Here is a 22,350-nt window from a genome sequence, read left to right on the forward strand (position 1 = left end):
TCTTTTTCTGAGCTTTGCCGATTTGTGTTCGTCGTGTATTGGTTTTGCATAGGTTACCATCTGGAGTCCTTCTGCAGTTTGTGGTATGACCACTCCACCAACCTCCCCTGGAATTGTCCCATCAGAATCATCCCAGTCTTCATCGCAACCTTACAGCAAAGCTTTTGGCACATCTGGTACGTGCTGCATTTTTTGGATTAGGCCTTAAAGATTTATTAAAATAGAAATTCTGGCTGAAATTTTTGCTCTCAGCTTCTTAAACGGGGTTGCAGCACTCTGCTGTTTGATAGGTTTAAGTCATTACTTCTGTGAATGGAGTACCTGGTCATCCAGAGTAGTACTAATGCAAACAGTGAGACAAATTGCAATTAATTCAGTGCCAAAGTCTGAAACAGCCCCATTGGAAACTGTGTGTCTTTATCTTGGTAGATAGTGGAAAGAGATGTAAGAAGTAAATGGCTGAGATACTGTTTAAACATACAGTTCTTCACATATAATTCTCAACTGAAAGGAGGAATGGGGATCCTTGCTGAGGAAACTTTTGCTCCCCCTTTTCAGCAGGGGGTAAAGGAACACCTTTGGGAACGCCAGCCACATCTCCTCCACCCAGCACTTCAGATGACTTTGTGCATGTTTCACTTCCTTCAGCTGCTGCCACACCACCTAAAAAGGTACAACAAAATTCTTCTGCCAAATAAATCTGACTTGTTATTGACTGGCTGTGCATGCAATGACTGTAACTGAGGAAAATCAAAGTAACAGACTTAGTGTTGCATTCTATTGTAAAACCTCATTTTCTTCTAAGGTTAGACTGCTTTTGACTACTTTTACCATTTCTAGTTACACAGTTTTTGTGTGATGGTGTAAACGTGCAGATATCTGCAGAAATTTTCTTTCTATGAAACTATCCAAGAGGTTTGTTTCCAATAGACGTCTGATGCAAAGAATATGTATGTTGTCTTTTTTTTTTTCCAGGAGGACAAATCAGATTCTGGGAGGCCTTTATTGTACCGACAACAAAATGTCACAAACAGTGATAAGTCATTGGGTAAACTCCACTTTCCTCTCCCTATTTTCAATAACTTACTTTAAACAAATCCTGTTTTTATTTATGTGTTCCAACTGCCAAATGCTTTTCCAAAGGTTTTTCTGTTTGTTTTTTTCCCTGAGTTCTTCATAGTTCCAGAATCCTGCCTTAAACTGTGATTCAAACCTTTCCATGATGCTTTTGATTTCATTTTAACTATTCACCTTCAGAAGTAGCCTGCATATTTGTTTTTTGTTTTTTATTAACTGGCCTATTTGCCCCCTCATGCATATTTAAATTTAAATATGCAGATCAACACTGAAGTTTGGAAAAGGATTTTTTTTAAAGCTGATGCTTTGAGGGTGAATTTTTTTAGAAGCAACAAGTTTTACTTTAAGTTTTTACTGAACAAATTATGTCACATGTGCAGCCTTACAATTTGATCCAGATATGAGGATAGATACGCTTCCTTTAAAGACTTTTGGAAAAACTTTGTTTGCTATCCACAATTGTATTTCTGTACTTGAACTGTTTCTTAAAGTCCTGTGGAATATTGAAAGCAACAGTGGATGGTTGAGGAACTCAACTTCTAATAGGTAAATCTAGAATCCTTTCCATTCTCTGTCATCTACACCTGTGACAGCTCTAGAAGGGGATTTGGGCACTGTTTGAAACCTCTATAATGTGCATCTTTAGTATCCTCAAGGTGGAGATGATAGTGAAACTTAAGCTGGTTTTCCCTGCTGAAGTGTTATAGCAACACTGGAATCTGAACTTCCTGAATCACAAGAGCAGGCTAGCTTTTTCAGTGGGTTCCTAATCTGTTCCTGAGCTGTGAGCATGAGGTTTCTATCCTGCATGCCTTTGTGTGTTTATCCCTGGCAGCTGGCTCACAGTTCTGATCAGCAGTCACATACGGTCAAGTTTGTATTATATCAGCTTACTACACCTCCTTTTTGGGGTGTTTGGGGGGTATGTCCTCGAGTAGTCAAATCAGAAGCCAAGAGGGAGTTTAAAGCTAATGTAGAAGTACAGTTGTCGCACTACATATTGGCTGCTTTTTTATTTATTTAATGGGTTCAATTGCAGACAACACATCCTTACTTGTAGAGGAGGCCACCTACACTTGTTGTGCAGTAGCAAATGTTAAGTTTACAAAACTACACTTCTGGATTGGGACAAACATGTGACTAATCTCGGAACTGGTTTCCACAGGAACAGATGCTTCCTCAAAAGAGGAAAGAGGGACACATTTAATCTTATCCCTTACAGCAATATAAGGCTTGTTTTGTGCTGTAATAAGGCTGGACAAAACAGCATCTATACAAATAACTTTTTTTCTTTTTTTCAGACACACCTGGTAGTAAAAGTTCAGTAACCTTAAGTGATCTTCCGGAGTTTTTAGGTGGTTTGTCTTTTGAAGATAGTGCTGAAAAGGACAGAGAGGAAGGTAATTTCTGTTATCTTTATAAACATCTTAGCTAAGGAAATGTTTTTAATGTTGAAATGTAAGATTCTTGGCTTGTGCTTGATTGTTTTGCCTTGTATCGCTGCTGTTCTCAGTATTCTCTAGGGTAACTTTCATATGCTTAAATACCTTCGCTGTGAGCTTTGCCATTAATTAATTTTAAACGTGTCATTTCTGGGTCTACGATATGGGAATTCTTGTTGCAACCTGCTTTATTCCTTTGAAAAGTTGCCCAATGCTGAAGACTAGTACCTAGAACTCAGACTTGTTTGCTGAAGTAAATATTTTTTTATTAGAGAGCAGCTGACTGAAATGACAGAACTTAGTAATGCTGATATTTATTTTAGGAACAAACAAATCTATAGGAGAATGAGTAAATCTGTGGTGATTAGGTAGTGTAATAACATTTGTTCTCACTATAAGGCAACTTCAGTCCTATGTAAAGAATCCCTACAAAACGCTTTTTTAAAAATTAAAAATCCTGTTTTGAGAGCTTCAGTGAGATACTTGTGCATTTGTTCTTAAGCTCTTAATTTTTTTTCAGGACGTCATTGATTTGTCTTACAGAAATTGGGCACAATTATTTACTTTTTTCCATGTTTAGAATAGGTCTTCAGTGTCTTTAAATAATACCATCTTTTCAAATGCAAGTGTTTTTCATAAACAGTCAAAACAGTAAAGTAAAACAGTAAACTTAATCTTCTTCAGAAGACTACTGAAGCGAGTATGGTCCTGACATAAAAGAATAGTAAAAAGTGAACTCTAGAAGCAGATACTTTAGCTGCTGTAATTCTATCGTAACCTTCAAGGTAATATTTTTATTTTTTATTTTTTTAAGGTGCACTTACATTGTTAACACTGGGATTTTAGTTATTTTTTGGGAAATGTTTCAAGTTGACCAATTTAAGAACTAGAGCTACTTAAAGCAAGTGAATCGCTCTTCTGTCATAGAACCATGAGTTAGTTTGTACTCCTCGGTTCTGAAGTATGGTCTGGTTCTAATTTTACTTCAGGACACCTTGCAGGGCTTTTTCCGTAGCTACATTGAGACATTCAAGCATGTGTAAGGTAAATGGATGCCTAAGGGCACTATGAGAACTGGTTAGGGTACAGCAAAAAAATACACTGTCCAGAAACTGTGTGTTAAGCTGACTAAACTAATTGGGTGTCCCCTTGATCCCTCTCAGATGCAATATCTAAAGAGATCTCCGAGATCACAACTGATGCTGAACACATGGTGCCTAGAGGAGGATTTGACTCTCCGTTTTACCGCACAAACGAAAGTCTGTCGGGCTCTCAGAAGAAGACCCAATCAGCAGTCTCTGGTGTTCAGGGACACGGTCAGACCTCTGAGCCTTTAACATCTTCTCTGGACAAGCCTGGGCCTGAGAGTGCGCGGGAAACACCCAAACAAACATTTACTCCCATAGACAAGCCCTGCGGAGGCTCTGGTGAAAGCCCTGCTGGTAACAGGGAAGGAACCTCTGGGGAGACGAGTATTCTCACTCCCAGCCCTTGCAAAGTACCAGCACAAAGAAGAGTGGTGTTTGGGGGTGGGCAGCCTCCCCTGTACGAGCACCTTTTTGAGGTTGCGTTACCAAAGACTGCCTACCTCTTTGTTGGCAAGAAGACTGAGGAGCTGCTAAAGAAAGTCAAGGGAACCCAGGATGAAGACTGCATGGCCTCTACTTCTCCTGTGGAAGTACTGGACAGGCTGATACAGCAAGGGGCGGACGCACACACTAAGGAGCTGAACAAGTAGGTGACTGCAAGTCTTACTTTGCAAACTTTCTTGTTAAGGCTCCTGTGTTGGCTTTATTTTAATAGCTGTGTCTGGAAAACAGGTGGGTTAGGAAACCTAAATGAAAAATGTATTCCTTGAAACATTACTGTTAGGTTTGGGTGGAGAATTTCTATATTTCTGTTGGTAACTAGTTTACTATAAAAATGGGTCTGTGCCCTTTGAACCCTTTCTGCCTTTAGTAACAGAGCTTGGGGTGAAGAAGTAGGGCTGCTGGGTGTGTTACCACACCACTGCTGGAGAGATTTGCTGACTTTATCAGGTTAAAGTGCCCCACTAGATGACCAGAAGCAACTGTAGAGTCCCAGGGGAGATTGACACTTTCTAATGCAGATAATGCGAAGAACTGGAGAACCAGATTTAAAGGCTAGGTGCATCTGCTGCATTCCTCCTTTTTCTCTCATTCCCCTGTACTCCACTTTGTCCTTATGCTATTTTCTGTACCTGAGATAATTTTTCTTGCTGATTTCCAAGAAATTCTGTCCTCCTTTACCATCTGCCCTTGCAACCTGCTTCTTGCACAATTCCTCCCAGTTCTCTTCATACCAATTGACCATAATTGTACTTTTATTAGGCTGTAAGCTCCTTTCAGGTGGGGTTTCCATTTTAAAGTGACTTGCACAGTGTTTGTGTATTTAAACTTAGTGGTTAATGCATTTTAATTTTTCAGATTGTCTCTGCCAAGTAAATCTGCTGACTGGACTCATTTTGGAGGTGAGGATGTTTCTTGTGTTTTGGCAATCTGTTCTTCTATTATTAGATTTGCTTAAACAATGACCTGCTACTGTCATGTGCTTTTTTTTTTCTTCGCTAATACTGCAGAAGGACGGTGCCTTCTTTCCATTAAATCATGGCTTATCTGCTTAGCAGATGAGCGTCCGTGTTCCAGTGTGACAAGATTTTTGGTGTGGGATTTTTTCTCCGCTTTGAAAAGTGAATACTGCCTTCCCCACAATTTTACAGGTTTCCCCTTCTGACCATTTAAGATCTGCTAGCCTTCTGAGTGATGCCAAGCTTGTTTGGTTTGTTTTTTTTGTAATAGAAGGAGCAGTCTATCTGGAGCATGTATATGTTCAGGAGACAAAAACAGCTTTGTTTTCAATGTCTTCTGAAAGCATTTTTTCCTGTGAGGTTTGTGTAATATGGGGGAATAAACACAGGATTAGAAACTTGCCTGTTAAAACTGTAGTCATCTGCCACTTGTTTGAAGCAGACTTGTGGTTAAACATTATTTTTCTGGTTTCTTTGGGGAAAAAAATGTTTAAAAAATTAAGTTTGTGTTTTAATTCAAATGGAACAGACAAATTTTCACTCTGTCATTTCAAAGAAATCTAATCCGTGTACTTCAGAAAATAGTTCCCAGGTGTGGAGCGTGGACGGTACATTTCAGTAACCTCTCGGTCTTCTGACTCCAATCCAGGTTCTCCTCCTTCAGATGAGATTCACACCCTGCGTAACCAATTGCTTTTGCTGCACAACCAGTTACTGTATGAGCGCTTCAAAAGACAGCAACATGCCCTTCGGAACCGGCGGCTCTTGCGAAAAGTGATTAAAGCAACAGCGCTGGAGGAACATAATGCTGCCATGGTGAGCAGGGATACAAATCTAGCAGTCATTTAAACACGCTGGTGTGCTAACAAGGGTCAGCCTGTCTTGGCCAGCATCTTTCTGTACCACTTGATTGAAAAACAAACCTCGTTTCTCACCTTTTTCAAGTCAGTGTTTGTGGAATGACCTATGGATGAGTTGCATGTACCATGATCATTAAAACCAGCAGTTTCCATTTAACTGTAGGGGACTGAATCCATGGATGCCTCCATGCTTAACTCCTGCTGCCAGTTACCCTTGGGTAAAGGTTTCACAGTTAGTGAAGTTACTCGCTGCTCCTCAACTGAGCAGTGGAAAAGCAAAAACTTGGTAAATTCCAATGTTCTTTTTGAGTTATTTACTGTGATAAAACTCGAAGTTATAAGTGCATTGAAGAATGTCTCAGTACGGATTTAGGCATGTTTCATTCTGTACCTCCATGTTATAGCTACTTCCATTTACAATTTCACCTTTTAAGAAATTGGTAGAACAATCAAAAGTAGCTTTCCAGGTTTGTTTTATAAAATGAACCATGATTTCAGGTGTGAAGCCCATGTCCCTGACAAAAGCATGAGGTGCTGGGGAAGAACGTGCTATTTCTCACTGTGCTTTTGGATGTGACTTGGAGTTACCAGCCTGTCCACTCTGGCACCATTTAAACTTTCTTTCAGCCAAAGAAACCCCACAAAACCATTAAGAATGTGCTCTACATGGATATAGGATGTTCTGTTTACAGAGAAGTGTTGAGCCTGCATGCTGTTTAACTGATGTTAGTGCTTTACTTAGCTAGTGGCATAGGGTAGATGTTCTAACCAATAAAGAAGATGTCTTGCCTGATGCTTCATATGCATTTCTTAACAGAAAGACCAGCTGAAACTACAGGAAAAAGAAATCCAGGCCTTGAAACTGAGTCTGCAGAAAGAACAGGCCAGGTACCACCAGTTTCAGGAGGAACATGAAAATATAGTGGCTCAGCTTCACAGCCAAATCAGGCAGCTGCAACATGACCGGGAGGAATTCTACAACCAGAGCCAGGAATTGCAGGTATGAAGCAGACAGAACACTGAACAAAATTGTGTTGTCTCCTTACTGAGAGGTTAAAAATAATCTTCCTGCTGACGTGGCATGGAATATCTGAAGAGAAAGCTACATATCTCCATTAGAGATACTGTCCTAATTCAGAGTAAGACAGTGCATAATTGGAAATGCCTATCTGGACAGTCATTGTCCTTTTATAGGTCTGTTTTGTTCCATTTTGATTTGGAAATAGGAAAATGTGGTTTCTTAGCTGGCTTTGGGACTTTCACAAGTGCTCGGTATAACTTGATTTACGGTCCTGGTGGTTATGGCCCTCCAGCCATATGCAATTGCTACTCCTTACTAAAGTTTCAGAACCCTGAGTGAGTTTTTTGTTTGAACAGACCAAGCTGGAAGACTGCCGGAACATGATTGCAGATCTGAGGTTAGAATTAAAGAAAGCTAACAACAAGGTGTGTCACACAGAACTGCTGCTTAGCCAGGTTTCTCAAAAGGTAAGAGAAGTCACTGTTCCCAGAGTCCCTTTGAGTCTTTCTGTTTATTTTCTCTGTTGATTGTTATCAGGTGCTTTTTCTTGTTCTGAAAGCCTGCGCTTAGTTCCATAGAATCTGATATTCATTGCGCAAAAACAACACACAGAAATGTGTTGTGGTGAAGAAATTCTAAACTCAGATCAAAGGCTTCTGAAACTTCTCGTTTTGGCTGATCTTTGCACAGTAGGAATTCCCAGATTGAGCAATATGAACTTGTGTTAAAGCTCTGCTAAATCTTGGCATCACAGAAATCGCGTTTATGTTGGAAGTTAAATGGACTTCTCATGTAAGTGGAAACTTGGTTGTCTTGAGGGAAGCAATGTCTGTATGGTGAAATTCTGTATAGACTGTCACCAGCTTTATGAAAATTCATTTCTTCACCACTTAAGATCTGTGGTGCATCACATTCTTGTATTTGTCTCCCTTTTTTTATAAAAATACCCTGTGAACACAGTGCCAGTCAACTGTGACTTTCCTGCTGAACTACTCATTTCAGTGCTTGAATCTCTTTAATTTCTCTTTAAAGCTTTCCAACAGTGAATCAGTGCAACAGCAGATGGAGTTCTTGAACAGACAGCTTCTGGTTCTTGGAGAGGTCAATGAGTTGTACCTGGAGCAGTTGCAGCACAAGCACACAGACACTACAAAGGTACAATTGCAGACAGGGCCTTTTGGGAATACTTGGCTTGAAGTCATCATCAAGCTCTTCTCAGCCTTGTGGTCAGAATAAAGGAAATGCTTCATAACATGTTTTGTTAGCCTTTTGTTCAGATATTTTCTGTGCACTGTGTGGTTATGGAATCTCTCCAGTGCGCTGTTTTTGAAAGCTTGGAAGGGTACGTTAGGGTACACCTGAAGTCAGTTTTAGCCACTTGATATAAATTCTTCTTAATTTCTTCATGCCACTGCTGTAAACTGAGTAGGTTGCTGTGTTCTTGCTGTAATTGACAGCAGACTGTTGGAGGTAAAGTGGTGTTGGGCTCTTCTATATGTGAAATTGTGTAACGTAGAGTAGTATTGCTGAAATTTGTAGAAGGTTCTTAACCGGGGTTTTACCAGTGTCTGTGAGATGCTGTTCTAAAACACGCAGTATTCCTCTTCTCACTCAATTGCTTTCTTATTAAGAGTTGGTACCAACTTTACTAAAACTTCTGTGGTTCATATGGTTTTACTTCCTGACTTCAAAGAGACCTTTTTTTAATTAGAAGCAAGTAGCTAACACAACAATTGAACTGTTTCTGCGTGAGAGCAAGTAATTGAAGAAGGTGAATAGTAAGCCAAACAAAAAATCTTTTACTGGTATTTAATGAAGGTCATGTTGCAAAAACTGTCTTAAAATGAAGGTTGTCTAATCTGGTGCAGAACTGGCAAGTTTACTTGGCTGAATTTTTTTTTTTTAATAAGGAACATTAATGTGCTAATAAATTCCAATGATGTAAAATTGTTTTCACAGTAACGTAGTGTGCATCCTCAGAGTATGCAGCTTTCCATATCTGTTTTTAGAAAAGCTTTTATTCCATCCTGCTTAAACTGTGCCTATTTATAGCATCAGAACCATGTCTAAATATTAATAAAAACAACACACAATCAAATTATACTTTAACACTGTGTTCTTTCCTTTGAGGAGGTTGAAATGTTGCACGCTGCTTATCGGAAAGATCTGGAGAAAGCAAAATTGTGTGTTCAACAGCAAAGCCAAAGGCTCGAGGCTTCCCAGAAACGGATAGCTGAACTGGAATCTCAGCTTTCTAAAAAGGACCATCTCTTCGTGGAGCAAAAGAAATACCTGGAAGATGTCAAAATCAAAGCAAGGTAGGGATTTACTGGCTGTAAGGTGCAGTGTTACATTTGAGGCAGAATCTGAAGAAACTGGAACTGATGGGCTTTTGTTTATCTTCTCATTCAGAGGTCAGCTGCAAGCAGTAGAAAGTAGATACAAGGCCCAGAAAAGAATCACCCAGGCATTTGAGCTGGAGATCTTGGATCTGTTTGGCCGGCTGGAGAAGAGCAGCTTATTGAAAAAACTTGAAGATGAAAAAACAGAAGCAGCTGAAGCAGCAGAAGAAAGGTAAGGGCAGCGATATATGCTGGGCTTGCGACCAGTTTTTAAGAATTTATCACTGGGGAATTCCTAGCACTTGGATGCATCAGCTCAAAGTATTTCTGTTATCTCCCAGTTACAGACTGAATCTGGTTCAGGACTCTTCCAGGGTTACTGAGAATCACTGTCCAAATTGGCAGTGTTTAGGAAATACTTCTCAGATAGCTGAACATTATTCACACTTGGAGGCAAATATCCAGTTTGTCTCATAGATTGGTCTCTTTAGCCTATAAATTGTTATGCCTTTAAGTAGTTACTTTACATACGTCTTCCTAAAATGCCCGAGTAGTGTTGTACTTTCACTCAGATCATCCCTTTTTTTTTCTGCACCACATTCTTCTACTGCACGAGGATAATTTCTTGCACTGCAAGCAGATTTGTAGGTAACAGCTTATTTTGTGATGGCTAAAAGAAGGATCTACAACCAAAGGCCAATGTATAGATATCTTCCAGGACAATGTATAGATACCTTCCTTTTCCCTAATGGGTCAGGAGACAGCTCTGTTCCGCTTCGGGATTATTGGCAGCTTTGGGCTTTAAACATGGGATGTTGCAAGGCTCAGTGTGACACCTGCATGGTTGCTCTCTGTGGCTTCTGCTTCACTACAAAACTGCGGAAGGAAAGCTGGTGTAGGCCTGCTGAAGTATATATGCAGTTGCAGAAATGGAAAGTAAGGCCTGTGCTCCCTAGCATTTCCATTTCCATTGTAAAGTTTCTACCATTTCCTTGACACTGTATCCTCTCTTGTTCCAAACCAGGTTGGATTGTGGTAACGAAGGTTGTGCAGATGCTGTGGCAGGATACAGCGAAGAAACAATTGGTAGAAATGGAGAAACCAAACCTCCCAGCACTCGAGGTAGTAGTAGCAGTAAGGGTGGCAGCAACAGTGAGCTCTCCACCCCAGAGAAAAACCAGAACCAGAGATTCATCAATCGCTGGGAGACGTCCATGTTGCTGGAGCCCTCAACTACTGTCCCACTGACTGTAGGTTCACTCCCCAGCTCCCAGAGCTTCCTTGGAATGAAGTCCCGAGAATTATTTCGTAACAAGAGTGAGAGCCAGTGCGATGAGCAGGGTGGAACCATCAACAGCCTTTCTGATACTCTAAAGACTGAACTATGTAAAGATCCCAACATGGAGACGAAGGCCCCTCCGAGCCCCAATAACAGCCTCTCACCTAAGATCCCCGAAAGCAGTGTTGGACAGCTTCATATCATGGACTACAATGAAACTCATCATGACCACAGTTAAAAAAGAAGATAGTCAATCAGTGTTATTTTCATATTCTTGGCATAGAACAGGAGGCGTGAATGCAAGTTTAACTAAAAGCTTTTTTGTTTCTTTGGTCTGAGCAGCTAGCTCATGCAGCGGAATAGGATCGATGTCCAGTAACGGAAGAAGGCTGCTGAACGAATGCAAAGTGGATTTTGGGGTCTGGAATTGAAATGCCCAGCCTAACTCTTGCTTCTTTCTCAAAATCAGTCTTTAGCAGCGTGTACTAATTTGAAGGGACAACTTAGCATTTGCAAGTATTTTTTTTCCCCCTTTCTCCCTGTCCCCAGTGAGTGGCTGCATTTATGAACTTGAGTGCAATATGAGGCCAAATTAACATTTGTGAGTCTACTACGAATGCTTTGTATTTCCTTGCAAGCTTCCAATTTAGAGCAGTTCATTGTGCTGCCTGTCTGGGTGACTTCGGTTGTTTTCATCCTGGAAAGGAGCAGCACTAGAATTTCTAGTGCGTTCACCCAAGGGTCTCTGTTTTGCCTGTCCACTGTCCCACATCCCTCAGAGCCCAGTCTTCACGCAGTTGGACTCTGAATACCTAAATGTTTAAGGAACGGTGTACCTCTGCAAAACGATTCATTCGCCGTAATTCATAATCATTGTTTATATTGTCCTTAACATTTCTTGGAAGGTTTCTTTTGAACAGACACTTGGTAAGGAACTGGAGCTTGTAATGCAGAGACCATATATGCTGAAGACTTGTTAAAACACTAGCTTCTGATCGTGGTGGTATCTTAAGTGTTTGCCTGACAGACTGGTACTGACCTCAAACTGGTTCATTTGGGAAAGCTATTGGGGTGGGAGAAGGAAGAGGAAGCTTTATTTGAGTAGGGAGAGCATGCAGAACATGGATGTAGAATGACGATTTGCAGCTCACAAAGATGTGCAAAGAGCATTTGTTTCTTTAATCAGGGAAATACTTGTCCTGGCTGATGTCCTTCAGAATTCTGGTCTTTGTTCCTGGTCTGAGCAAGACCGCAGTGTTGCAAGGCTGAGAACTAGGCCTCTCACTCCTTGGGAGTATGTTTTCAGGCTTGACTTACAGAATACGGTTTCCTTTGAGTGCTGTTCTGCTCTGCCTGCAGCACACTTTTCAGCTCAGCAATGTCAGTTTGGCTCTAGGTATGTCCCCTTCACCCCCATCTCCTTAAAGGACAAGACTGAAGAAGCAGCCTGCTCGAAACGAGAACCTGAATTCTGTCGTGAAGCCTTTCCGTGTTAATCATGTTTAAGTCAATGATGAGCCTTCTGTGAAGGAGGATGGCAGGATCAGGGCTTGTCAGTGGTCAGACTCAGTCTCCTTTGTGACAGAACAGAGCCTGCAGTTAGGAAGGCAGTGTGCTTATTTTAAACCTTGGGTATGTCTGGGTCCAGGCGTACTTCGACATATCAGGCTTCACAGGTATCCTGCATCACGTCTCTTTTCTTTAACATTCTGTGGGTGGCAGCTGCTGTTGAAGAATTGTCTCAAATACAAATCAAAGCCAAGTACACTTGCACTTGTAGTTCACTTCCCTTCGTAAGCTGAACAGCAAAAGGAGTCTGTCACAGGGGCTGGTGGCATGTGAACGTGTGCTGGACACTACTTTGCCTCCCATTTCCAATTTTTACTTAACACCTAGGGTCTAAATACATTTCTGCCTGTCTAAATTATTCTCAGTGTCCTTTCGGTTGGTCAGTCCTAACTCTGAAAGTAAAAGTGAACTTCAGTGGTTTTGTCAAAGCTTGAATCTGCATGGAATAGAAAATAGAGAGTTGGTTGTAAGTGACAGACTGGTTTTGTCGACATGTCTGTAGGTTTTCTAAGACTTAGTGGTAGCAAACGTGGTAGCGTATGTTTTGGTAAGATTTGGAGGTTTCCTGCCTCTCACCCCCACCGGATCTCAGCACCGGGAGTTGAACGGTTTGCACATGGCCCTTGAAGGGCTGCCTCAGCTGCTGGGTGGAGTTGTGTTGCAGGAGTTTTCGACCATCCTGCTTCGCCGAGCCCCAGAAGAGTGTCTTGCTTCTGGGATGACCTCACTTGTTCTGAGGAGAGGCGGTTTTTGTTGTGGGTTACAAAAATGCCCTGGTGGTAATGCAAGCTCATTGATGAGGTGGCTTTTTTCTTCTTTTAAAAAAGGATTTTAGCACCAGGATAGTAACGGAAACCACTTTAGGTTTGTTTATGGACCACAAAGATTACGGAGGAACAAATTTTGCAATTTTTTTGTAAGTCAAAAAATCATGTATCTGCTGTATGTAGTTAACTTGCAGTTTGTTTGAAGGGGTCCCATCAGTGAAGTGGAAACAGATTTTTTTTTTTAAACTGACTGCTTTTAGTTAAATCTAAAATTGCTGTCTTCGTCAATTTAATCTGTTCCCTGCCTCGCTCTTTGTAAGCATGTTAAACAATCTACATTAAATGCCATAAATATGAAATACAAGGAAATGGTACAATCCTAAGCTAAAGAGAACTTAAACCAAAAGGAGGTTTTGCTGTCCGTATTAGAATGTTCTAAAATGTCAAGGCAGTTGCTTGTGTTTAACTGTGAACAAATAAAATGTATTGTTTTGCACTACTGTGTTAAATTCCCTGCGAGCCACTCTCTTTGGGGCCAAGGTGTGCTGAGACAAAACGTGGAGAAACAAACTCTGCATTGAAGCATCTTCCACGATCTGCATGCTGAGTAGTACCGAGCAGATAAGGGGGTCTGCCCCTTCTGGCATGGGGTTCTTTGCTAGAAGCTCCCTTTTCTGTGTGGAGCTAATGGCTTTTTATCTTCTGTGGAAAAACAACCTCAACAATGACGTGACGGTATAATCCACAAAATAACCACAGACGCTTCGGCACGGCACATCTGCATATTAGCTTTGTAGGGGATTGTTTATATGGTCTAGAGGTTACAGTTAAGGGAAATTAACAGATGAAAATGTCAGACTGCTGGTTGCAGAGCTGGGTGGCTTGCTCTGTCCCTGCATACGTGCTTCCCTCTTCTGTAACCTGCTCAAGAGTCACTGTACGCAGGGCAGTTCTTCAAACCAAGGGGGATTTGGGAGGTGATTTCACTGTAAGCTTGACATATTAGGTTAAGGTTGTTTTCGTTTCGCCTGTCTCTCCTCCTAGCCTCCCTAACTAGCGTTTCTTACTGTATTTTTTTCCCTCAAAGAAATAAAAATAGTTGAAAGGTTGCTCAAAGCAATTTAGAAATTCATACATTGAACCTCAGCATTGCAATTACGGAATTAAGTATAATTCTTAAATTTGAACAACCCACACAAGGGCATGGCACAAGTGATGTACAGTCTGTGAAAACACATTGGCTGAACAACAGCACTTAATAGAAAATTTTATATAAAAGTTACCCTGAGCCTTATTTTGGGGCTAGGCGATAGGGAAAGCTGGCCTTCATCCTTCTGCAATGGGGTACGTTTTACAGTATGGTGTAAATGAAAGGAAAACAAAGCAGAAAGTTGATCTTGCCTCATTTTAAATACAGTTTGCATATCCCTTAACAAGCTTAAAGGGGAAAAACTACTTACCAGTGTAAAAATAATTAGATAATATTACCCACAGAAGTATGTCCACCAGGGTACAAAATAAATAAAGTATCTTGGGTACTCACGGATGTGGAGTGCTGTGCTTGGTAGCTCATAAACCCAGCTGTAAATAATAAGCACGCAGTGGACACTAGTGAAGGAAATAACTTTATTTCCAAATTTTTAAGCATCTTTGCTGGTTCATCTTGATTTATTGGAACTATCTAGCTACAGGTGCAGTGGCCTGAATTTGAAAAGTGGTTACAGAGTAGTTCAGAGAAGCAACAGGAGCTGAGTTACTTCATTTGTGCAAGTGCCAGCTTGGCAGGTGGAGCTCGGCTTTACTTTTCATTCAAAGCTTAACTCCAAATAATTTTGTCTGGTGGTTTTCATGATTTTGGCATCTGCGATCTTTACTTGGTGAAACTTTTTACCTGAAGCCGAGGACCTCCTCTAATTATGCCTCGCTGGGTGAACTCATGGTTATGCCAGGGCTCTGGGCTGGCCGTCTGTGACCAGGAGCTGGGTCTTGGTGGTTGCTGTGCCCACCCCCAGCTGAATTCAGAACTTTGACAGAAACAAAGCTGCTGTGGGCTACGAGGTGTTCGTAAGCCAGCGAGGTGATGGAGCAGGACGGGGCACAGCCAAGAGCCTGTGGAAGCAGCCAGGAGGGGCTGGCGCCTGGGCAAGCAACCATTCTGGTGGCGTGCAGCTAACGTGGCGAAGCCCTTTTGAGGCTGTGGGGCTGGCTGAGCGCCTTACAAACGGCTTTTAGGATACAAAGGGCCTTTAGGAGGCTTTCACGGAGGCCCCGAGACCCGGGTGCCTCAGCAGGGCTCTGCGGGGGCCGGGGCCGCCTTCCCTGAGGCGGCCGCTAGAGGCCCCCCGAGGCCCGCGGCTGCCCTGGGCAGCGGCCCCGCTCCCCTCAGGGGGCCGCCGGGACCCGGCTCTCCCTGGGGAGCTCCCCCCGTGCCCCCGGGAGGCTCCCGAGGCTGTGGTGACCTCCCGGGGGCCGAGCAGGGCCTGGATGTTTAATCTGGGGTTTAATCGGTTGTGCCTTGGTAAAAGCCGGGTTTGACCCTCCTGCAGCTCAAGGGGATCGCAGAGCCTACAAACACCGGGATTTTTTGGGATCGTTTCCTACCAGCCCGTGTCCCCGCTGCCGTGTTTGAAAGCAAAGCAGCATTTATTTCCTGTGCTGGCTGACAGACCCCGGGGTAAGTCACTCCGGTGCCCTGCCTGGGTTCCCAGTGTCTCCTGCGGTGTTGTGCTCTCAGAGGCTAAAGTAAAACTTCTACGCTTCTGCTCGGCGTTTAACATCCTGTTTATGTAAATTCTTCAAACAGCTTGATTTGTAATAGAGAAAAACAATTCTCGCTGTATCTTTTTGTCTTTTGAAGTGTCCATCCCCTCTGGAAGAGGAGAACTTGTATGGAAATTAAGTAATTTGTCTGGATGTTTTTGTGAGGTTTAACTTTGCAGTCTTCCAACAGATTCTGGTCGAGTCATTGCCAAACCTCAGACCCTGAGTTTCACGCCGTCATTTTCCTGCTGCTGTCTTAAAATTTTGTCTGCATAAAACCGACTGAAAGGACGGGGCTGGGTTAGAAATAATTATTAAAATTTGTGGATTGTGTGTGTCACAACCTCTGTCAGGTGTGAACGAACATTGAACAGCAGGTCTGGAAGGTAGCTGAGGTTTGACAGGACTGTTCGGACAGGCACTTTGTGCTGTCTTGAACTGTGGAAGCTGAAAAGGAACTACAAAGCGGAGCATAATTTTGGTCTGATCAGAGCCTGCGTAGTCAAATTTAAATGCTATGATAGCTAGGGTTAGGAAGGCCAGGAACAATATCTGAGGAAATTTCCTTCATGTCCCAACACTTGTCATCCTTCAGTCAACGTGGCACCTACTTGGTTTGGAAAACTTTCCAAAACAGTGTTAGCAGATGCTTGTCTTTGCAACATGAAGCACTAAAGGGCAGCTGTGAGCAACTTGGATTTTTCTTTATAATGCTACCTCTGCAGCAGAGCTCCCAAATAAAGCCCGAGATGGCAACAGGCACATTGTGCTGTCTGTGACCCCCTTAGTGCCTGAGAATCTGTGTGACCTCAGCAGGCTTCATTATCATTTTTAAGTTCACCACATTTTGATTCAGCTGGGATGTGATGTCTCCCAAATACAGGCCCCTTCTCCAGAGTGGATTGATGTATTATATAGTGGCATATGGAGTTAGGGGAAGGAAAGAAAGTGCAAAGGAACAGGAGGTTGTGTGAGGAGAAAAAATGTTCCTGAAAGTACTTCCTATTTCATCTGAGCTATCATTCCTTCTTGTGCTCCCTCCTCTATATTAATTCCCTTCTTTCTTTTTAATCCCCTTCTTTTCTTTGCCTGTGTTGCCAAAATCTGGTCATCTTAAGGAAAAAGCTTTCCACAATTTTAGCAAACTGAGAGAGATATGCAAAGGGAACTTGTTTATTCAGAAGTGTCTTCCAGCAGGAAGCAAAGAACAGGTGCTAATTTGCCTGTGGGAGGGGAAAAGAGCAGTCAGATACAGGGAAGACATTGCGTTATTGAGATCCTAAGTTTGTAGTTAACTGTGCTTGAAGAAAAGCACCACAAAAGATGCATATTGGCTGTGGGGAATGGGGGAGGGCCTGCAATACTGCTGGCCCTCGCTAAGCAGGCTGGAAAGCAAGCTGTGCTCAGCACTGGTATAAAGTCATCGTGCTGGAATTGCAAAGTGCTGTTATAAAAGCAGCACGAGACTATTTCAAATGTCTTTCAATTTTAATTAATTAGGCATCATCACACCCTTGAAAAAAAAAGCTAGATTCTTTTCTGGAAAGAGGGGAAAGACATTTTAGTTTGCAGTTTAAAAGGGAACCATCTGAAAATGGCCACAGCTCAATCTCTCTGCTCCCCCTAGGTTCCCTGAATAGCATTTAATGGAAATGACTTCCTGTTAGCTTTGCAGAGGTCTGGGGAGGAAGGGGGCGTTTATTCAAGTTGGGATATTGTCAATACACCAAACTAGGTGCAAAATGAAGGTTGTCCTCCTTTATATCTCTATCTGCAAACAGCTAAGGAGTCAAAACAGGCATAAAGGAAACTGTTCTGTGTGGTGTGTACTGGTTGGTGATGGTGAGAGAACCTGCAAGAATCCAGCAGAGCCCGCTCAGTGTAGCTAAGGCACGATGAATGACTGTTTCTGTAGCCTGTGATGTGCAAGGGAGACACCATGAGGGTCCTGCAAACACTGATTCTTTGGTGCACAGACCAGGCAATTTCAATGGGATCAGCTGGCGTGAGGGAACTTTAGTGATAAGCCCAGTGTGAATGTCAGACACGCTTCTGAGTCCTTACTGAGAGCCTTTTGCTGCTCTGCATCATGTCCTTCAAACATGCTGGTTATTCACACCTCCAGCTTTGGGGACTCAGTGGCTATTTCTCAGAAAGAAGTCTGAGAAAGTCTGTAAAATCCTGTTTTGGGTAGCTTGCCTGAGATTTGTATCTGTGATTAGAACCTGATTACTCCTGATTATTCCCTGCTCTCACCACAATGCCCGTGAAAGCAACCATGTGTGGTACAGCTCCTGCTGCTGGATATGACTTTTAGGAGGAGAGAGGAAATAACAGCAAGGGAGAGCGGAGTGTCAAAGGCTATCTGACAGGACTAACTCTTCAGAACTTGGATCTCTAGTATTCATTTCACTGATTTTAATCAGCCACCTGATTAAAGGCAGAAAGCAGGAGAAGCATGAACTTCCATCCCTTAAAAGGCATGTCTACCAGGTGGTTTCCAGGGACTTTTCAGTTTCCCATTGTGATTTTCTGTGTCATTCAGGTGCTTCTTTCTGACATGCTTACTCCCCTGCACTTGTACACACTCTTTGTTACTAATTGAGGTCTGAGCTTCAGGGTGGACGGAAGGTGGGTTTTGGGAAATGGCTGCCCTAGCTGGTTCGTCCTCGGGTGCCCTCTTCTCAGAGAGAGCACTTCTACCACTCACATTATGCAGCATGTGCCGCGGCAGCTTCTCAGTGTGGTACAGCCACTCCTTCATGCAGTCTAGAACGATGGGGATGAGGCTCACCACACCTCCGTAATGGTTCTTGGCCTCATCACAGCTCAGGTGGTTCACAACATCGTGGGGATATCTGCGGCACAGAAGGACACAATCAGCAGAGCAGCCCAAAAGCAGCACAACCCTGGTGTTCAAGAGCATGTACAAACACTTGCCCCACGGAAATTAACCCTACACAGAGCAGGAACAGGAGGGAGGAAGAGATTGTAGGATATCCCCGGTTGGAAGGGATCCGGAAGGATCAAACTGCCTCATCAATGCACGTGACCTCAGGGTACTGACCTGCCTGTGTATGACCTTCCAGGCCCCAGTAAAATGAACAAATACACAGATAAATTCCTTTGTGTGAGTGGAGGTTGGCAATGTTTTCACAACAGCTGGATCTGTAAACTGGGTAGCGCCTTTTATCCTCGCTAAAGCCAGAGAGGTGTTACAAGAGAAACCAACAGAGAAACCAAGTAGGAATGTTCTTGTTCCCTCAATCGCCTCAAGGACACCAAGCTGATGGCAAGACCTACTTAGCTCGGATGGTGCTCAGATCGTTGCTGTGGCTAAGGAGCAGCTTGCATCTTTCCAAAATGCCGTTGGTGGTGCTGTTACCAGGATGCACGGCCTCCAGCTTGTGGCAGAGCTTGCTTAGGTCGTTACAGATGCTCAGGAACATGTTAAGGATACGCCTGTCCGTGGAATTGTTACAGTAATGGTCCATGTAGGACTGTACCTGTGGAGTACATAGGGAAAGACAGGGTCATGCACATTAAATTACATTTTGATGTGCTGCAAAGTTGCTCAGGTTAGTGACGAGAAGCTGCTTTCTCTTGTGACTCTGAGGGAGTCCCTCTTTGAAGAAATGTGGGACTGCTGCAGCCAAAAGCACAGCTCTTCTCCGAGCGTTGCAGAGAGAGGTTGGATGTCAGCAGAGTTTTGTCTCCTCTGCCACAGCTGCTTGCATCGAGTGGGGTGGGAGGTGGGGGCAGTGGCCAAGCTGCAAGTGGTTTGGAGTAATAGCGTGGATGTGCTCGCATACGTGCGCGTTCTCCGTGGCTCTTTATTTGGTACCACTAGATGTGAATGCAAAATTAAAACCATTTAACTTAAATTGTCCTTACCAACCAGTTATAGCAATGATATTCTCTATTTCCCTGGAATGTTTTTGTTGTTTTTGTTACCCAGAGTGAATGGCATTGTATGACGAGACGTTATGCCAAGAGATTAAGTCCCTTCTCCAAAGGCATTGCAGCCACTTCAGGCGTGAGTGGTCGGAATACAAAGCACGGCGCGGCTGGTTGGCAGTCCTGCCTGGACTCGAACACCTTTAGTGCTTTCTGTAAGATTTCAGGATAAGAACAGAGGAACAGTTCCAGCACTGGAACAGCCTGTGCATACAGAAAAGCCATGCAATGCACTTGGGCAAATTCTCAGCAGGTTTGTAAGAAAAATAAAAGAGGCCCCTACGGGTCCATTTCCACTACAGATTTCTCCTCCTGCTCTGCTCACGGTGCGTTGTGTCCGTGTGAGTGGCAGGATTTTTTTATTGTTGCTGTGTGCAGAAATAGTCCTAAAGAGAATAGCATTTTAGCCTGGTTGTTCAGCGATAGGATTACAGGACTCCTTTCTGTCAGTACCACCAGAAGGGAGTTAATGCACCTGCATACCCAGGATGGGGACCAGGACAACGTGAGCAATGGCTGGCAAGGATCACACAGGTCTGCATTAGCCGCTTGCTGGCTCCTGAGCTGCAGCCCAGGGGATTCAGGGAGAGCTCCTACACTGGACAAATGCCCCGAGCACAGCCATGCTCTGCAGCACAGGGACCTGCTGGGTCATCTGAGTCTGCAGATGAAGCAAGTGACTGAGGAATTTGTCTCACAAAACCACCGGGGATTTGCCTTCGTACCCTATCCCCTGCAGAAGTCTTTAAGGAGCTGTTGCTATTTCCTGTCTGGTTGCATCCCCGGTGAAATTTCTCTGGGAGTGGTTCGGTTCCTGCACAAGGGATCAGCAGTGTGTGCTGCACCAGTTCTTCCTCCTTCTCCCCAGTACCTTGCTCTTTTCCTTTTTCCACCCTCCCCCTAAGGCAGCAAGGTTATACCCTTAGGGCTCTCCGTGCAGTATGGTTTGGCACCACTAAGCTCACGTTACCACGTCACAGAGGATGCTGTGGATCAGTTAATTGCAGAAGTAGTTACCCATGAGGTCTCTCCCCCCACAAAAAGCAGGCCTTCCATCCCTGCCAAGAAAGAGAGTCCAAGCCTGCTCCATCCTTCTGAAGTATCAGCACGTTTGAGACATAATAATGCAATATGAAACCTCAGTGCCTATTTTTGGAAGAAAATGGAACCGTTTTATGTCTGTCCAGATCCTCTTCAATGTTATGAATGAAGCCCGTATGTTAGAATTGAGTCAGCCCTTAGAAAAGACAAGCAGCTCACTTCTGTTTCTTCATCCTAATCAGAGCTTGGCTTTCACTCTGACTTGGGCACGCATCTGGGTTCTGAGCCTGGGTTCCGCTTTCTTACATCCACAATTCTCATTTTATCCTGATATTTCTTCCCCCTTTGTCTTCCAGTGGTATTAGTTCTTTGCACTACTTAAAACATCCTGTGTTATAAAAATTCCAAGACAATTCACTTACCAGCCCAGAAAACACCTAGCCCACCTGGGAGTTTCAGCCCTCGATCCATCATCCTATGTCGGTAACACAGCCATTATTTTTAATAAGCACTATAGAAAGATACAGCAGCACCAATACCGGGGGGAAGAGGCGAGCATGCTGCTTACTGCGAGTTAAGGATTACAGAGTCCGTGTGTGGCTGGGGAAGGAGGCTTGGTTTGATTGTGTCTTGTACCCTGCATTTCTGGCTACGCCATGGAACTGAAATGACAGTATTAAACTCAACCCTAAAGTGATGCTGAACGATGTAATTCCTTCTCTGTAACCAGGAAAGTCTCACGTAGTCATTTCTCTCCCCTACTTAATCTTTTGCCATGGGTTTGCAGAGCTACACACAGATGTCAGAAGCAAGTTGTGTTGCATCTTCCCTTAGTAAAAACATTTATTCATCGCCGAACTAGACCCAAGCGTCTGGCAGCACTGCCTTGTTCTCTGTGCCCACCAGCAGAGAACTTTGTGCCGAGTGCTCTGTACCTGGTCAATGCTCGCCACGGGTCTGATCACGTCGTGTGCGTTCTCTCGGGTGTGTTGCAGCGCCGCGATAAACGTGAACTGCTGCTGCAGGAAGAGCTTGTAGTGCTGTTCTATGGTTCTTAGAGCCTCCTTTACCTCGTTCATGTTTCCCCCACCTGGATTCTGGCAGAGAAGGAGAGACAGGGAGCTACTTTGTAGCAATTGTGCGATTTTAAGTGTGTAATTCTATCTTTCACTTCAGTTGGAATTGTGGAGCTAAGTAGAAAAGTTTATTAAAATAAAAAAAAAACGCAGGAAAAGGTAAAATATGTCGTGCCAAAGCCCTGCCAGCCAGTCAGTGAGGCAGTAACGATGCTGCAAAAAGAGGCAGAGAGCCCAGAGGGCCCCTGGCAGTCAGACGCCACAAAACCCTGGCAGCTCTGCTCTAAACATAACCACAGCGCGCTGAGAGGCCCGGGGGGTGGGAAACACCTCCCTTACCCCATCCGAAGCTACCACCGGGCGCTAAGAACTCGGGGATGGACACCCCGGCGCCCCCGGCCGGGCCCTCACCGCTTGGCTTCCCTCAGGGAATCCCCCGGACCCCGGCACCCCCCGGCCTCCGCCGGCCCCGAGCCCTCGGGGGAGCCCCCCGAGCCCCCCAGGGACCCCTCAGCGGACCGGGGGGGGCCTCTCCCCTCTCCCCGGCTCCCTACCGGCCGAGGCAGCCCCGCGGGGCCGGGGCCGGGACCGGGACCGGGCCGGGGCCGGGC

General features: G+C 43.9%; 3 protein-coding genes across 10 annotated transcripts in view; 2 read left to right on the forward strand and 1 right to left on the reverse strand.

The window, feature by feature from the left end:
• Window positions 1–13,401, forward strand: part of TSC1 (TSC complex subunit 1) — a 29,066-nt gene extending 15,665 nt beyond the window's left edge. For 5 of the 7 annotated variants that reach the window (XM_082775428.1, XM_082775430.1, XM_082775429.1 and 2 more), the window contains 13 exons: window positions 53–176; window positions 559–671; window positions 976–1,048; window positions 2,379–2,477; window positions 3,683–4,253; window positions 4,967–5,010; window positions 5,717–5,883; window positions 6,745–6,927; window positions 7,305–7,415; window positions 7,981–8,103; window positions 9,079–9,266; window positions 9,361–9,522; window positions 10,315–13,401. In XM_082775428.1, coding sequence (XP_082631554.1) covers window positions 53–176; window positions 559–671; window positions 976–1,048; window positions 2,379–2,477; window positions 3,683–4,253; window positions 4,967–5,010; window positions 5,717–5,883; window positions 6,745–6,927; window positions 7,305–7,415; window positions 7,981–8,103; window positions 9,079–9,266; window positions 9,361–9,522; window positions 10,315–10,807 — 2,451 coding nt within the window. In that variant the 3' untranslated portion in view covers window positions 10,808–13,401. The remainder of the gene's footprint in view (window positions 1–52; window positions 177–558; window positions 672–975; window positions 1,049–2,378; window positions 2,478–3,682; window positions 4,254–4,966; window positions 5,011–5,716; window positions 5,884–6,744; window positions 6,928–7,304; window positions 7,416–7,980; window positions 8,104–9,078; window positions 9,267–9,360; window positions 9,523–10,314) is intronic. The other 2 variants (XM_082775431.1, XM_082775432.1) reach the window with 2 other exon arrangements.
• Window positions 13,402–15,437: 2,036 nt separating this feature from the next.
• Window positions 15,438–22,350, forward strand: part of AK8 (adenylate kinase 8) — a 75,695-nt gene continuing 68,782 nt past the window's right edge. For both annotated transcript variants that reach the window (XM_082775925.1, XM_082775927.1), the window contains exon 1: window positions 15,438–15,579. The gene's annotated coding sequence lies outside the window, so the exon portion shown is untranslated. The remainder of the gene's footprint in view (window positions 15,580–22,350) is intronic.
• Window positions 17,919–21,742, reverse strand: SPACA9 (sperm acrosome associated 9; the record flags this gene model as incomplete). Its single annotated transcript, XM_082775878.1, has 3 exons — window positions 17,919–18,523; window positions 18,969–19,171; window positions 21,599–21,742. The coding sequence occupies 3 exons, from the start codon at window positions 21,740–21,742 to the stop codon at window positions 18,139–18,141; spliced, it is 732 nt and encodes a 243-aa protein (XP_082632004.1). The 3' UTR covers window positions 17,919–18,138.

The sequence above is a fragment of the Aythya marila genome, assembly GCF_965140915.1.
Source record: "Aythya marila genome assembly, chromosome: 19".
NCBI lineage: Eukaryota > Metazoa > Chordata > Aves > Anseriformes > Anatidae > Aythya > Aythya marila.